This window comes from Danio aesculapii, chromosome 20 (genome assembly GCF_903798145.1).
Source record: "Danio aesculapii chromosome 20, fDanAes4.1, whole genome shotgun sequence".
NCBI classification, from domain to species: domain Eukaryota; kingdom Metazoa; phylum Chordata; class Actinopteri; order Cypriniformes; family Danionidae; genus Danio; species Danio aesculapii.
In genome coordinates this window covers 4,531,435-4,548,934 of record NC_079454.1, presented here as the reverse complement: position 1 = coordinate 4,548,934, position 17,500 = coordinate 4,531,435, and the positions used below count along the sequence as shown (strand labels likewise).

The following is a 17,500-nucleotide window of genomic DNA, read 5'->3' as shown; positions in this document are numbered from 1 at the left end:
GCTCACTGTAGCTTTCTGCCAGAGCTCCCTCATTTTGAAGAGCCGTGGAAGTGGGTGAGAATCCAGATTCCTCTCCAGGAAACAGCGAGCTGTCCTCAGCCTGAATGAGGACTTTGGAGGCCTGCAGGGGTAGAGCGCTGCTGCATGGAGCTCATTTCAAGGCATCTCTACATGGACAGTATTGTTGGCAGCCTTCTGGCACAGATATAGCTCACCCACACACTCATACGGTCAGTTCTTTACCGCCAAAGTTCAGTCCCTGAGGTAGGCAGTAATAATAAGCAGCATTGCAGGTGCAGCGGTCTGAACTGGGGGAAATAAATGAGTGTTTATCCTTCCCATCCTTGCCGCAGAGGGATGGCTGAAAGTTATCTGCTTTCTAGAGCTCTCCGCAAACTGTCAGAGCTGGAGTTGGAGCATAGGTTAAAGTACTAGTTCAACTAAAAATGAAAATTCTGTCTTTATTCGCGCTCATGCTGTTTCAAACCAACAGACATCCATCTTAGAATGGCATACTTTGGTCCCATTTGCACTTTGGTTTTATTAATCTAAACACAATTGGACAATGCTAAATACAGGGGGAAGCCTAATAGTTATGTTTCAATCAAACAAGTGTTATGCATATTTTGGAATATTGTATCAAAAATGCTTAATGGAAAAGCCAAGATTAGCATAAATAGTGAAAATGCGGATTGAAAAATATGGATGCGCACAGCTGACTGGGATCAACTTTTTATCCAAAAAGACAACATGCACAAACTATGATGGAAACTATTTTACCGAATAAATTTCTGCATTCGCATAAACTAAAAATATATGTATATATTTGACTGATACCAATAACCAATATAGGCAATATATTGGTCAATAAATATAAAATACTATTTTTTAAATTTCTCTGCATGAAATTTGCAGTATAGTGAACAACTCTAAATTGAATTAATTTTTAATTTACATGGCCAACTTTCGTTTATATAAACAATATATATTGCCTGACGATGAAAAGCATGAATAAATTCACTGAATGTTAACCAAAATCCAAATAGCAATTTAATAAACGATACCAATAACCAAATAACTCTTTTGATAAATCTTTAGATAAAAAATTACTCTTTAGATTTGGAGGCTGATAGTCAATATACTGTCCAAAATATCATAAAATACTATTTTTCTAATTCTAAAGTTTCTGCATGATTGCAAAAAAACTAACAACAAACACATATAGTGAACAACTCTGAATTAAATCTATTCATTTCTATGACCAACAAAATATATTGCCTGACAATGAAAAGCATAAATAAATTCACTGAACATTAACCAAAATCCAAATAGCAATTCAATAACCGATACCAATAACTAATATCAATATCTTAACCGATACTAATAACTGATAACGTATTAGATAACACTTTAGATAACCGATAACTCTTTAAATTTGGAAGCCGATAGTGAATATATACTGAATATATTGACCGATAAATATTCAATAACCGATAACAATTACCAATATCAATAACTTAACTGATACCAAGAACCGATAACTCTTTGGATAACTCTTTAGATAACCAATAATTCTTCAGATTTGCAGGCCCATAGTCTAAATATTGGCCAATAAATATAAAATACTTCAAACAGCAAATCAATAACCGATACCAATAACAAATATCAATAACTTAACCAATACCGATAACTTATTAGATAACTCTTTAGATAATAAATAATTCTTTTTATTTTGTGGCCGATAGTCAATATATTGACTGATAAATATAAAATACTCCAAAAAGCAATTCAATAACCAATACCAATAACCGATAACTCTTTGGATAACTCTTTAGATAACCAATAACTCTTTAGATTTTTATATATTTATATATTTATACATATTTATATATATATAAAGGCCCACAGTGGCTTGCTGTGGTGCAAAGAAAAACTCAGAAGGCTGCAGAGATAATGCTTTGCAAGCTTTTATCTTTAATGCATTTACATGGACCTCTTGTCACAATCAAACAGAGAAGGCGAAATAAAAAGAGATATTCCATCTTTTATAGTGCGAAACAAAAAGGATGCACTTCTGAAAGCTCATGCACACATTCCGAGAATTTAGATTTATTTTGACACCCCCCGAGTCTGACACTCAAGGGTACGGCAATATTATAAGCAGTCAGAAGGGAGAAGATAAACACATTATAGTAATTGTTCATTTGAACATTTGATAAAAGTATATAGTGCAATTAATTAACGTTAGCATGCATATTGCAATTTTCCCATAGCAGACTTTTCCACATTTTTTTATTTTGGATGTCTGTTCTTTTTGACTCATTGGATGGAAACGATGCTTTATTCGCAAATGTTTTGTGATTTTCCAGTGGAAACATAGCTAATGATTGGAGAGTTGGACTTGTGATCCAAAGGTTCCCTCAAATGAATGCGATTTTTACCTGAAAACATCCACTTAGACATGGCCTCAAACAATACGCCCCTGTATGTGTCTGAGTACTCATCCGAAAAATGATGTATAGTGTAATTACATGGGAGGGTTGGATCCCAGTTAGATTCAAAACACGAGTGGTCATAAGAGACGCATTTTAATGCATATATATATATATATATATATATATATATATATATATATATATATATATATATATATATATATATATATATATATATATATATACCAGGTGGGCAATAGACATGTATTTCAGCTTATCAATTAAGTAGAAATGCATATTAGTAAAATTGATGGAAACGTGGCCCTTATTTTGTGGAATCCCCCCCAAAAAAATACATTTCAACTGTCCACATAATGAAAAGTCAGTGTAGTCCAGAATGACTTTGGAGGCTGCTCATTGAACAGAGATGAGCGAATTCCTTCAATCACGTTCGCGGTGACCTTCAAGAGTTGTTAATTCATCAACTCTCATGAATCACCACGATCCCCTTCGTCAGCTGCCTAATGTATGTGTTATGCATGTGAAGGACGTAGACGTGCTATTCATTATGGCCCATCTCTTACTTTAGCATAATGGCACATTGTGTCAGTGTTATTGATATATGTAGCACTAGAAGCCCTGAGCAATTTTCCTCAGCACTCCTATAGATTAATGGTTGCGTAGATGCTTGATGACTAGCAGGATGGGTTGTAACCAGGGCCAGACGGAATCTGCGGATGTTTTTTGCTATTTCTGCTGAGAATTTTGGTGAAAATCTGCGAATTTCTGCTGAATTACTTTGGGAGTATCATAACTAAAACCTTAATATATGAAATAAAAATATATTTTTACCTTTTATTTAATGTTTACAATGAAAATCCAATTAGATTCACTTTGTTTGGTAAACAAAGCAAGTCTCTCATATAATATCTCTACTAAAAGACAGTAAATATTACTGTAAAAACTGCATTGTACATAAATCAGATGAAATTTTAATATTAGTTAATAATATTACTGTAATTAATAAAAAAAAGAATAAATATAGATATACACACATTTACTCAAGTAAATAAACAGAATTAATGATCAGAATCAGAATCAGAAAGAGCTTTATTGCCAGGTATGTTCACATATACGAGGAATTTGTTTTCGTGACAGAGCTTCTACTGTACAACAGGATAACAGAGATAGGACAAAAAACAGATAATAAATATATTAAAATAAAATAAAAATAGAAGTAGTGAGTGCAAATATACAGATTGACAAGTGTATGTACATGTTTATTATTATATACAATGTTATATGTGCAGCTGTTATGTGCAAATTGGCATGTAAAGTGTGTTGTTAAATAAGTGTATATGTGTATAAAAGTGTATAGCAAGTAGTGATGTTGGTTTCACAATTATTATCATCAAGTGTTCATGAGATGGATTGCCTGAGGGAAGAAACTGTTTCTGTGTCGGGCTGTTCTGGTGCGCAGTGCTTTGTATCGTCGACCAGAAGGTAAAAGTTCAAAGAGGCAGTGTGCTGGGTGTGAGGGGTCCAGAGTGATTTTGGCAGCCCTCCTGCTCGCTCTGGATAAGTACAGTTCTTGGGAAGTAGGAAGGGTTGTTCCAGTGATTCGCTCAGCAGTCCGAACTATTCGACGTAGTCTTTGGAGGTCGTATTTAGTAGCTGAGCTAAACCAGACAGTTATTGATGTGCAGTAATGATGGGCTAAAAATCAGCAGAAATCTGTGGAAAATGTGCGGAATTCTGTGCGCTCAGATTGATCGTGTGGGCCTAAACTAGGGCCATACCGAATCTGCGAACATTTTTTGCTATTTCTGCACAGAATTTTGTTTAACATCTGCGGATTTATGCAGAATTATTTTGGTAGTATCATAACTAATAACTTGATATATAAAATAAAAAATAACACCTTTTTTAACTTTATTTAATATTTAATATTTTTATTTAATATGTAAATCCAATTAGATCCACTTTATTTTGTAAACAAATCAAGCTTCTTGTATAATATCTCTACTAAAAGACTGAAAATATTACTTTACACACTGTATTGTAAATAAATCATATGAATATTTTCATATTAGTCAATATTATTACTGAAATTAATTTAAAAACTGAATAAATATAGATTTACACACATTTACAAAGGTAAATGAACAGAATCAATGATGGGCTACAAATCTGCGGAATTCTGAATGCGCAGATTCCCTGCGGGACTAGTCATAACATACCACAGATTGTCCATGAATTCTATTGACCTTATTCTTCAGTGCGGAAGTGTGCTCGTTTTAGCGATTGTTTTAGAACTTCCGATTCAGCTGCCTATGGGAGAAATGACTAGGAATAATAAACGGCAGAAAACGGTCAAACTACTTACTCTACAAACAAGTGTTTGCATGACAATACAGACAAAGTAGAATAATATAATAAGAAAATATCAGTTTGCAACACCAAGCAGCAAAACGAGCTGTTTTTAATGTTTAAAAATGAATGGAAGTGAATGAGACCGGAAGTCTTGAGTCAAAATTATTCAAATGGCTGCACCCGCTCGTACACGGAGAATAAGGTGAATAAGAAGGGTGCGAAGCATCTCATATTGCACCCTACACACAGTTTTGTAACCAAAGCCCATTTAGGGTTCCACTTCAGCTTTGACGTATGAGGAATGAATACAGTGACAGCCGTGAAAGGTCTTGCAGGAAATTTAGATTTCATTAAAGCTTTAAATGTCTTTTAAAGAACACGTTTTGCCCTTTCTTGAAGTAGTTTCTCCAAAGCTTCCCACCACTGAAGCAGTCCTTTGTCAAGTGTCCTTTTTTTATTCATCGTCATCATCAAGATGATTCTTGCTTTTCTGTTTTCTTGCTTTCTGATTTATACAGGATAATATATCTAACAAATAAAATATTCATCATATATTCCCTTAAATACATTGTAGTTACTTTCTCTCCATGCTTGAAGTAAATAACCTCACATTTTGGCAGTCAATTCAGAAACACAAATGTCTCACATTTTTGTTGCAAGCGTTGTGTAAGAGATCTTTGTAAAGGAATTCCGTTGCTCAAATTTGTTTAGAACATCCTTGTGAATAGCATTCACTTCCGCAATGACCACAAGGACATAGACTTATACAAAGGCTTCTTAAAGACAAGTTTTAGTTGTACAGAATTGTAATACTGCTGCCAACATAACGACATAACTCTCATTCAGTAGCGTAAGAGTACGTCAGCATTTTTACAAAACAAAGTAACTCGTTCAATAATAAGTTGCCTATTCCAGTGAATGTGTTTGTATTTCCATGCTAATGTTGCATGCTTATGTAATATTGTATTGCATATGCAGGTTTGACAATTAGCAGCCTAAAAGAAGTGTATCTGGTATTGCTTTACCCACTCTTAATGGAATTTGAACCAGTGTCAACATCAATGGGAGTTGGGAGGAGAGTCCCACTCTCACTGCTCCATGTAGGAATTGAACCAGAATCAATCAGATGATGAGGGGCCACACAACATGCATTGCTAATAATTTGTGTGTGTGTGTGTGTGTGTGTGTGTGTGTGTGTGTGTGTGTGTGTGTGTGTGTGTGTGTGTGTGTGTGTGTGTGTGTGTGTGTGTGTGTGTGTGTGTGTGTGTGTGTGTGTGTGTGTGTGTGTTTTAAAATGAATGCATTAAGCTGATCTCCGAGCCTGGCAGGAGCACTTTAAGCTTAGCATAAATTCTTGAATCGGATTAGACCATTAGCATCTCATTTAAAAGATATCCAATCTGAGCAATAATTACACAGCACCTGAAAACAGTCCCCGTCTAGGTAACCAGTGTTGGGTTAGTATACAACTCTTTTAATGAATTCTACTACATAATATACTAATATTAGTAACTATCATGAACTAATAGTAATTAGCATAGTATACTTTAGCTTTTACTACAGTAAAAAAGAAAACTGTAGAAAACTCATATAAAGGGTTACAGTTACTATATTGTTAATGTTGTTGTATTGCATTCACGGCAAATTAATTCAAGTACTTCCCTATTGTATTGTTCAAAAACACTATAGTATTTTAAATACTGTATTTACTTTAAATTACTATTGTATTTTTTCATGTAAGTGCACTTGAGCACATTTGGAGAACTATCAGTGAATAAATATAAATGGTCCTTCAGAAATAATTCCTCTACAGTAATTGTTCAATCAAGCAAGTTTCTCATGTGAGCCCAATGATTGGTTGGCGATGTCACCGACCAGGGCGAGAGGTGTCAGTAGCGCACCAAAAAGTTTGTTTTTACGACCACCGTAATACACAAAGAGGAAGAAATCACCATTCTCGCCATCACATGGGTTTACTTTTGCTCCGTGATTGGCAGTGGCGTGACCTAATGACCCGCGATCTGTAAATGTAGCTTGTTCAATTCAATTCAATTCAATTCAGCTTTATTTCTATAGCACTTTTACAATGTAGATTGTGTCAAAGCAGCTTCACTTAGAAGATCATCGTAAACTGAAACAGTGTAGTTCAGTTTTCAGAGTTTAAGTTCTGTTTAACTCAGTTCAGTGTTGTTTAATATTCACTGCTGAGAGTCCAAACACTGAAGAGCAAATCAATGCGCAGCTCTACAAGTCCTGAACCATGCAAGCCAGTGGCGACAGCGGCGAGGAAAAAACTTCACCAATTGGCGAAATTGAAGAATTAAAAAACCTAGAGAGAACCTCTTGTGTTGATGCTACTGTGCTACTTTACTAAAATAATAGCTTTGCTACTGAAAAGCTGTTTGATTTAGAAAGTAGCAATGCTACTGCCACACTACTAAAAAAATGTAGTTACTTGTAGCAATGCTACTCCCCAACACTGTAGGTAACTAGGTAACAATGCTACATAATAATATTGTATCTGTTGCAGGCATGGTAGCAGTAAAGTTCCCTGATTATTACGCCAAATGAGAGTAGTTCCTAGCCATATCAACCTGTGAGATTTTCTTGGTCTAGTACAGTTGAAGTCAGATTTTTAGCCCCCCTTTGATTTTGATTTTTTTCCCCCAAATGAAGTTTAACAGAGCAAGGAAATTTTCACAGTATGTCTGATCATATTTTTTCTTCTGGAGAAAGTCTTATTTGTTTAATGTCGACTAGAATAAAAGCAGTTTTTAATTTTTTAATGAACCATTTTAAGGTCAAAATTATTAGCCCCTTTAAGCTATTTTTTTCCGAGTCAAGAGTCAAGTTATAAACAAAAATGATCAAAACTCATTTTTTTACATTTTTAAGTGAGACGCTAATGATCTAATCTAAATCAACGTTTTATGCTAAGCTAAGATAAAAGTGTTCTTGCTATTAACCAACAATTAACTATAACGTTTGCTTCAATAAACTCCTAATTTGCTGCTTATTAATAGTTATTAAGGTAGTAGTTATGTTAAGTTATTGGTTATGATTCCTAAGGTTATGACACCGGAATCGCCATAAGTGGGTGGGGGGGGTGTGATGGTCGCAACAATCACGCTACGGTAAAGCAAAGTGAAAATCAGGGGGGGGGGGAGTGGAGTCGAGAATTAACTGATTCACTGGAAAGGCGGGGCACGGACGTGTTGGAGGGGGAGGGAATGGGTATAGGCTGAGAGGGGCACTTCAGCCAATAAGGCCAGAAGGACAGTGGCTCTAGCCACCGGGCCACGCCCCTGTGCACGGCGCTGCTAAAGACTTATCATTCCTTCCCTAAAGAAGAGAGCACAAACATTGATCTGCAACAATGGAGAACATGGAAACATATGTAGACACTAGGTTATGAATTATAAACTATTGATACCATAACAATAAGTCCATCTAAAAGTGACAGAAAGAGTTACAAAATGGGCAAATATGGAGGTCAGTTGGTTGACTGTGTGATGGTGTTGTCCCAATCATTTTAGCATTTTCCTCTCTTACCCTTCCTCTTGTATATGCTATCAATTAAGCCTCAGTAATTGTATGTGTGTCCTGGTAAGTGTCTGTTTGCCTTCGTCCTCTGATCAAACCGCAGACTCAGACCTAATTGGGTCTGTTTGTCTTTGCTTCACTGAGCACGAGCCAGTTAATTGGCCTACATCCTTGGAGGCTCATCGATTGGCAGCTCCAGTTATCCAGTTATAGGCGTTGCGATGAAGGTATGGGTGGAACCACTTGATCTTTCAAAATCCCCAACTGGCTGATAGACATCTACTTTGATGTGAGAGCTCAAAAAATGTAGATGTTTGGCTTTCATCCCTCCTATCACCTCACACCAGACCTGGACACAGCACTTTTACTTTGAAACCAACCTTTCTCTATCATGTCCAGGGCCTGACATACCTTCAATTATAGCTATACACATGCAGTAGGCTTGACCTTCAATCTGAGCTGTAAATATGGCGCCCAACGTAGGGTTAGAGAGCTCTGGGTTGATTTTAAACCTGCTGGCTATTTAACAGTCCCTCAGGCTTACGCTGACAAACTCCAGCTGGAACTCCACAACTAGACTGAGATTAAAGATCTGACCGCTCAGACAGAACACTGTGTTAGAAATATGAGGATCTGGGCTGGGCTAAATACAAGTTATTAGAATACCGCTCTGTTTTAGTCAGCTGCAAGGTCTGGATTGTGCTGATCTGTGGGAACAGTAATGGCGTTTTGAGATGATAGTAGATGGAGGGAGGAGGAGATGTGATGCAGATATGCAAAATTCATCAAATGACTTTATGCTTCATCTGTCTCCCTCTCTTTTTTTTCTTTCTCCAGGGCAGGACCGCAGTGAAGCAGCTCTGATAAAGCGTTTTAAGGGAGATGGCGTTCGTTACAAGGCTAAGCTCATCGGGATAGATGAGGTCACTGCCGCTAGAGGAGACAAACTCTGTCAGGACTCAATGATGAAACTCAAGGTGTGTATTGATTTCACTGGCTTCTTTTTAAGATAGTGTGTGTCTATTTATTCTTGTCACTACACAAGTTTTTTTTTTCTGATCGAATGGCTATCTGTAAATGCCTTCTGAATCAAATTTGAGATGTATATAAATCTAATCACTCAAACCACTTCAAGAGGTGGTCTAGAACACATTTCAGATGTAACTGGAGATGTCTAAATGCATCTGGTTGTTGAAACCATATATGTACATTTTTCTTCTCTCAAAATGCTAAAAAAGAAACATGAGATGTGTTATTAGCTATATGACACAGTGCCCTATCGCACACCCAGCGCAATAAGGTGCGAGACATGTATGTCATGATTTGTTGCTATTTGTAGACCAGTGCAACCCTAGTTTTACGTTTTGCGCCACGTTGTTTAAATAGCAAATCCATTTGGGCCACTTTGTGGACTCATGGGTGTTCCGGTCTAGAAAGAAGGTGTGTTAAGGTGCATTGTTGACGCTTTGCTATTTTGAGGAACTGATATAGTCTGCGCCGTTGACCAACTAAGAGCTGGTCTAAAGTCCAGCGCTCAACGCAAACAGGATGTACAGCAATACACAAATATCTTTACATAAATATACAAACCACTGCATCCATGCATTCTTCATGTCGGGGGGGCGACAATTTGCATTTGTATGATGTTATTATTGTTATTATTAGTAGTATTTATTATATGCATATTAATATTTGTTTTCATAAAAACAGAAACAGTTTACATTTGTCCATTTGTCGGGTTTTGGAGACAGTTGCAACACCATGTGGGGCATAAGAGTAGGTTGTGTGTTTAGATATTAATCAGTTTTTTTATCACACTTCGTTATTATTGTTCATTTATGTGTTTTCTGGAAATTAGAACTGAATTTAGAAAGATTTTTGAACCAAATCTTTCCACTTACAAAGGCCGCCATGTTAATAGCAAATGCCCCATGATGCAATGTAACTGACACTTAAAGGGAATGGGAGATGAGACTCTGATTGGTTTAATGCATGCTATGCTCAAACACACCCATAACTCATTAAGAGAGTAAACACAGCATTGTTATACCATGCATCAGGGCGCAAATCATATTTTTCCATCCTTAATATAGCAAAAGGGGATTTGAACACACCCTTAATGCTTTTGTGCCATGCGATTTAGACTTTGCGCTTAGATCATTAAAATAGAGCTCGTAATCATATATAACAGCGCTAATGCAATGCCACTTATTACAGTTTGGTATGTTTGTTTTGTTGATTTATTTTTTTATTTATTTGATTGACTTTTTTGATTGATTTTTATACAGTCATTAAATTATCAAATTTGATTATTTAATTAATATAAAATACCAGTTTAAGAACAAAGTCGCTTCATGCACCTTTAGAAGCCTATTTCTGTTAATGACAAAGAAAAGTTATTTTAAAAAATAATGGTTTGTTCGATTAGAAAGGCACAGTGTTTTGTTTTAGGTAAAAATAAATCCTTAACAGCTTTGAATGAAGTTTTACTGGAACATCAGTGAAGCACAAAGCCTGTAGCCTACATAAACAAATCTGTTGAATAAGATATATAGCTTACATTTTCTGTAAAAAAATATATGTTTATATATATGTGTGTATATATATATATATATATATATATATATATATATATATATATATATATATATATATATATATATATATTCAGTTGAAGTCAGTATTATTAGCCCCCTTTTAATGTTTTTTATTTCTGTTTAAAGAGAGAAGATTTTTTCAACACATTTCTAATCATAATATTTTTAATAACTAATTTCTAATAACTGATTTATTTTATCTTTGTCCTGATGACAGTAAATAATATTTGACTAGATATTTTTCAAGACACTTCTATACAGCTTAAAGTGACATTTAAAGGCTTCACTAGGTTAATTAGGTTAACTAGGCAGGTTAGGGTAATTAGGCTAAAAAATTAAAAACTGCTTTTATTCTAGCTGAAATAAAACAAATAAGACTTTCTCCAGAAGAAAAATTATTATTAGACATACTGTGAAAATTTCCTTGCTCTGTTAAACATCATTTGGGAAATATTAAAAAAATTTATAAACTCAAAGGGGGGCTAATAATTCTGACTTCAACTGTATATAAAATAAGTGTCAGATATACCACATTTTAAGTTAACATAACCTAGTTAAATTTCTATACTTTTTTTATTATTATTATTTAACCAGATAAAAACCCATTGAGATTAAGATCTGATTTACAAGGGTGACCTGGACAAGAGGTCCGCATTACACGACTTATGAAGAATAAGAATAATAGTAATACATAAAAAGTAAAGATAATATAATAAATAAAGGTTAGTTATTCAGCTATATCACATTACAATATGTTAAAAACACATACATTGATAAATGGACTGTTGTTGTTTATTATAAAGAAATATAACTCTAAAAATATATCGAAATATAGTTTTTATGGTTTAATTTTTAGTTGTAATGTTTATCATAAAAAAATGATGTATAATTTGCATATAACGTGGGATTTAAAGATCGAAATCATAACCGTTTATTAGTTTTTTATGCGACCACATGTAAACAGAACCATTTTCACATCATCCGATCTAGAAAACACATGCAGTGACCAGGTGCAAACAGCCCCTATGATACAGTCGCTTTGGCAACCCTCATTTATATACCTGCATAAAGGTGAACAAACCACATCCATCAGATTGTGTAATGAGCCGTGCGAACACCAGGGGGTGAATGTGTGTTGCTCTCTTTGTGTATGCATAGCAACCACTGAAACACAAAAATAGACATTGATGCATGTAGTCTTGATGTCTGGAAAATCAGCGCTAAGCTCACTATAAATTGTACTCTTTTCAGCAGTGCTCAGATTGGTGTTTGAAAGGAGGCAATTCCGTCTTCTGATTTGCATGTTGGTGTGATTGGAATGTCCAGACTGCTATTGATCAGAGCTGTTTACCTCTCACTCATCCAGACACATAATCTATACTCATATTCCCACAGTCCTCCACTCCTTAGCAAACAAATGAGTCCAATGGTGTCATTTTTAATCTCTTATTCCCCTCTCTCACCTTTTATGTCTCTCAGAAGAGTTTAAACAAGAGTTTGACTCGAGTCTTTTCATATAATCCCAATGCTCCATTGATAAAGGGGTAAAAATCATCATGTGATGGTTTTCGCTCTGGACTTCCCGCCCTAACTGCGCTGGATTGCAAAAAGAACTCTTTTTTCTATTTCACAGTGTCTCTTCTTTGCTCCAGCATGCACACATTTTGGAGTCGGAAATGTCAAGAGTTGTGCTCTTTTCACCGTGATCGGCCAGCTACTGGCATTAGATTGGTTCATTGATCATCCCACCAGGACACATGGATATGCCAACACAATCTCACGGCAATTCTTTTTGATTTAGTGGCTAATTCGTATGAATTCGTACAATCTAATTCGTACATTTTCGTACGATTTGCTCATCCCCCAATGACGGTTGGGTTTAGGGGTTGGGTTAGGTGCCACGCCTCCTTTTTAAAATCGTACGTTTTCGTACAATTTGCTCATCCCCCAATGACAGTTAGGTTTAGGGGTTGGGTTAGGTGCCACGCCTTCTTTTTAAAGTCGTACATTTTCATACGATTTGCTCATCCCCCAATGACGGTTGGGTTTAGAGGTTGGGTTAGGTGCCACGCCTCCTTTTTAAAATCGGACATTTTCGTACGATTTGCTCATCCCCAATGACGGTTGGGTTTAGGGGTTGGGTTAGGTGCCACGCCTTCTTTTTAAAGTCGTACATTTTCATACGATTTGCTCATCCCCCAATGACGGTTGGGTTTAACGGTTGGGTTAGGTGCCATGCCTCCTTTTTAAAATCTTACATTTACGGACGATTTGCTCATCCCCCAATGACGGTTGGGTTTAGAGGTTGGGTTAGGTGCCACGCCTCCTTTTTAAAATCGGACATTTTCGTACGATTTGCTCATCCCCAATGACGGTTGGGTTTAACAGTTGGGTTAGGTGCCACGCCTCCTTTTTAAAATCTTACATTTTCGTACGATTTGCTCATCCCCCAATGACGGTTGGGTTTAGAGGTTGGGTTAGGTGCCACGCCTCCTTTTTAAAATCGGACATTTTCGTACGATTTGCTCATCCCCAATGACGGTTGGGTTTAGGGGTTGGGTTAGGTGCCACGCCTTCTTTTTAAAGTCGTACATTTTCGTACGATTTGCTCATCCCCCAATGACGGTTGGGTTTAACGGTTGGGTTAGGTGCCATGCCTCCTTTTTAAAATCTTACATTTACGGACGATTTGCTTATCCCCCAATGACGGTTGGGTTTAGAGGTTGGGTTAGGTGCCACGCCTCCTTTTTAAAATCGGACATTTTCGTACGATTTGCTCATCCCCAATGACGGTTGGGTTTAGGGGTTGGGTTAGGTGCCACGCCTTCTTTTTAAAGTCGTACATTTTCGTACGATTTGCTCATCCCCCAATGACGGTTGGGTTTAACGGTTGGGTTAGGTGCCATGCCTCCTTTTTAAAATCTTACATTTACGGACGATTTGCTCATCCCCCAATGACGGTTGGGTTTAACGGTTGGGTTAGGTGCCATGCCTCCTTTTTAAAATCTTACATTTTCGTACGATTTGCTCATCCCCCAATGACGGTTGGGTTTAGGGGTTGGGTTAAGTGCCACACCTCCTTTTTAAAATCATACATTTTCGAATGATTTGCTCATCCTCCATTGACGGTTGGGTTTAGGGATTGGGTTAGGTGCCACGCCTCCTTTTTAAAATCGTACAATTTCGTACAACTGAACTCGTACGAATTAGCCACTAAACTGACAAAACGTAAAATACTTACCTTTTCTCGTGAGATCCGGTTGGATATGCATAATTGTGTGCTAACGTACATCATAGGACTGACAAATGCACTCAGAAAGAAGATCAAGAAATGGGCACATCTGACTGGCGAAGGCTAGTCCTGGAAGGCTCGAGGGCTCCAGCTGCTTTGGAGAAACGCCCACATTCACACACGCATTCCTCAAACACACACCTTGGAACTGATTTAGACTTTATTTAAAAGCCAGTTTCGCCATTTGGTTTGTCGTAACTGCACATTTATGATTTGCAAATCTGGTTTGATGAGTGAATTCTAAAAATTGATTTTATTTATTTTTTGAAAAAGTGCAAAAGCGTCTGCAGTGTGATGTCTTCTCATGGTAGTGACAGAGTCTGGCAAAGGCGACAAGCAACCATCTGGGGTGACACTTTTTCCTCTTCGTACAGCTCTCAGCTTCTCCATCACTCATTTGTTACAGAGGGATGTTGCCTTTACAAGGAATTTGTCTCTGTAGCCAAAACAAATTCCTTGTGTGTGTGAAGCACACATGGCAATAAAACTGATTCTGATTCTTTTTCTTTCTTTTGTTCCTCTTGTTGACAGTTGATCGTATCCTGTGTGAATTGTGTGTGAGTGAACACTACAAATTTGGCGTTTAATTAAATGATATTTAAATAAAAAAATAATAATTGCTAGCGGGCGACGCAAAGGCGCAGTAGACTCACAGCAAGAAGGTCGCTGGTTCGAGCCTTGGCTGAGTCAGTTGGCGTTTCTGTGTGGAGTTTGCATGTTCTCCCTGCGTTTGCATGGGTTTCCTCCGGGTGCTCCGGCTTCCCCCACAAGTACAAAGACAAGCGCTATAGGTGAATTGGGAAGGCTGAACTGTCTGTAGAGTGTGAGTGAGTGTATGGATGTTTACCAGAGATGGGTTGCAGCTGGAAGGGCATCCGCTGCGTAAAACGTGCTGGATAAGTTGGCAGTTCATTCCACTGTGGCGACCCTGGATTAATAAAGGGACTAAGCCGAAAAGAAAATGAATGAATAAATGAATGAATTGCTAGCTCATTTATAAAAATGTATAATGGACTCTTAAAGGCTCCATGAAACAAAATAATTTTTTAAAGATGTTATTGTTTGTTTTTAGGATATCTATAATCTAGTGTGCCCCAAAACAGCGACAAAATATGCATTTAGAAGATATAAAACAGATATAAATATGTAAAGCTTGTAGTTTGTCATTTCCGCCTAAATCGCAGGTGTCAAACTCTGTAGGTTTACAGTAGTTCCAACCCTAATTAAACACACCTGATCAAAACAATTAAGTCCTTCAGGCTTGTTTAATACTTCTAGGTAAGTTGGCGCAATAGCCTACTGGTTAGCACGTCGACATATGGTGCAGTAGCACGACAGGGCATCCCGAGTTCGAATCCCGGCTCGAGGACATTTCCCTATCCTACCCCCCTCTCTCTCTCTCCAACTTCGCTTCCTGTCTAAATACTGTCCTATCTATTAAAGGCAAATAATAATAATTTAAAAAATACTTATAGGTAAAGCTACGGTCAATTAGAGTTTGAGCATGCAAACTTCTGTCGTACGGCACTGTGAAAAGGGGCGGGATTAAACATTAAAAAAAGCTAGCGATTGCTCCATTTTTTAAACTCCTGTACAGAGAGCTCATGTTTTGATCCTTGATTGGTCTCACGCAGTTAAGTGATGTGATTTCGCAGCTCAGAGTTCACCAAGCTTGAACTTTTTTCCAATGCAGTGATCTGCGAAACTTGACGCACGAGCTTGCGTTTCCGGTCTGACGCATTCGTGTGAATGGAAGTCGTTGTCAGTTCAATTGCTTGATTTTAAATGTCAGTTTAATACTTTATAATGCATTAAAATAAATATGTGTTTTACATTTTAAAGCTGTGGCTGAAACTTGCAAGTGGATTACAAAAATCATTTTCATTTTGCACTAAACTTTGCATTTAGGTTCGAAAAATGGCAATTTAAATACAGAAATGTAATGCCATTTTACATATTGCATATTACATTTTAAAACGTATTTTGCTACTAATATGCTTTCATGTTCTGGAACTAAACACAAATCAAAATGGAGAAAAATTTGGGTTTGGTTAGGTGCCACGCCTCCTTTTTAAAATCGTACATTTTCGTACAATTTGCTTATCCCCCAATGAAGGTAGGGTTTAGGGGCTGGGTTAGGTGACACGCCTTCTTTTTTAAATAGTACATGTTCGTACGATTTGCTCATCCCCCAATGACGGTTGGGTTTAGGGGTTGGGTTAGGTGACACGCCTTCTTTTTAAAATCGTACATTTTTGTACGATTTGCTCATCCCCCAATGACGGTTGGGTTTAGGGGTTGGGTTAGGTGCCACGCCTCCTTTTTAAAATCGTACATTTTCGTACAATTTGCTTATCCCCCAATGAAGGTAGGGTTTAGGGGCTGGGTTAGGTGACACGCCTTCTTTTTTAAATAGTACATGTTCGTACGATTTGCTCATCCCCCAATGACGGTTGGGTTTAGGGGTTGGGTTAGGTGACACGCCTTCTTTTTAAAATCGTACATTTTTGTACGATTTGCTCATCCCCCAATGACGGTTGGGTTTAGGGGTTGGGTTAGGTGCCACGCCTCCTTTTTAAAATAGTACATGTTCGTACGATTTGCACATCCCCCAATGACGGTTGGGTTTAGGGGTTAGGTTAGGTGCCACGCCTCCTTTTTAAAATCGTACAAAATCGTACAATCGAACTTTCTTTGAATCACACCTTAAAATTAAATCTAATATACAGAACAGCTGTGAATGGAAATGTTATCTTTTTTCTACATTTGCATTGACTTGTGTCAGGATACTGTGGGCTTTTTAATACGTGACCCTTGTAGAAGCACACCATCCACTGGTCCAATTGATTCCATTTTCATTCTGATGGTTCGATTCACCAATAATCGAAAAAGAGAGTGATTCCTAGGGGGGAACAAGACTGTGTGAAGGCTGTTGGCTTTCAAGGGTTAACTGTAAAAATGGACAGTCAGCATTTCAGTTTGTGGCTGATAGCTTATTCAATAGCTTTCAGTGTTCACAAGAAAATGGTTTCTCTCTTGTTTTCTCCTTATCCTTTCTTCTACACGGACAAATAGGCGATTTACACTGTCAAACAATTCAGATGATATTTTTTTCTCTCTGATATCTGCTGTATTGAATGTATGCTGAGAACAAACGCACAAATTATAGCTTTTTTATGTACTTTCCAATGTGAGCCACATGCTTTAAAAGTTTAAACTGTGTATGATAACTGGACACAATCATATCTCATTCTCGAAGT

At 37.1% G+C, this 17,500-nt stretch overlaps 1 protein-coding gene across 9 annotated transcripts in view; it reads left to right on the top strand.

The window, feature by feature from the left end:
* Positions 1 to 17,500, top strand: part of dab1a (DAB adaptor protein 1a) — a 309,435-nt gene that overhangs the window by 177,466 nt on the left and 114,469 nt on the right. For all 9 annotated transcript variants that reach the window (XM_056480769.1, XM_056480776.1, XM_056480771.1 and 6 more), the window contains one exon: positions 9,189 to 9,328. In XM_056480769.1, coding sequence (XP_056336744.1) covers positions 9,189 to 9,328 — 140 coding nt within the window. The remainder of the gene's footprint in view (positions 1 to 9,188; positions 9,329 to 17,500) is intronic.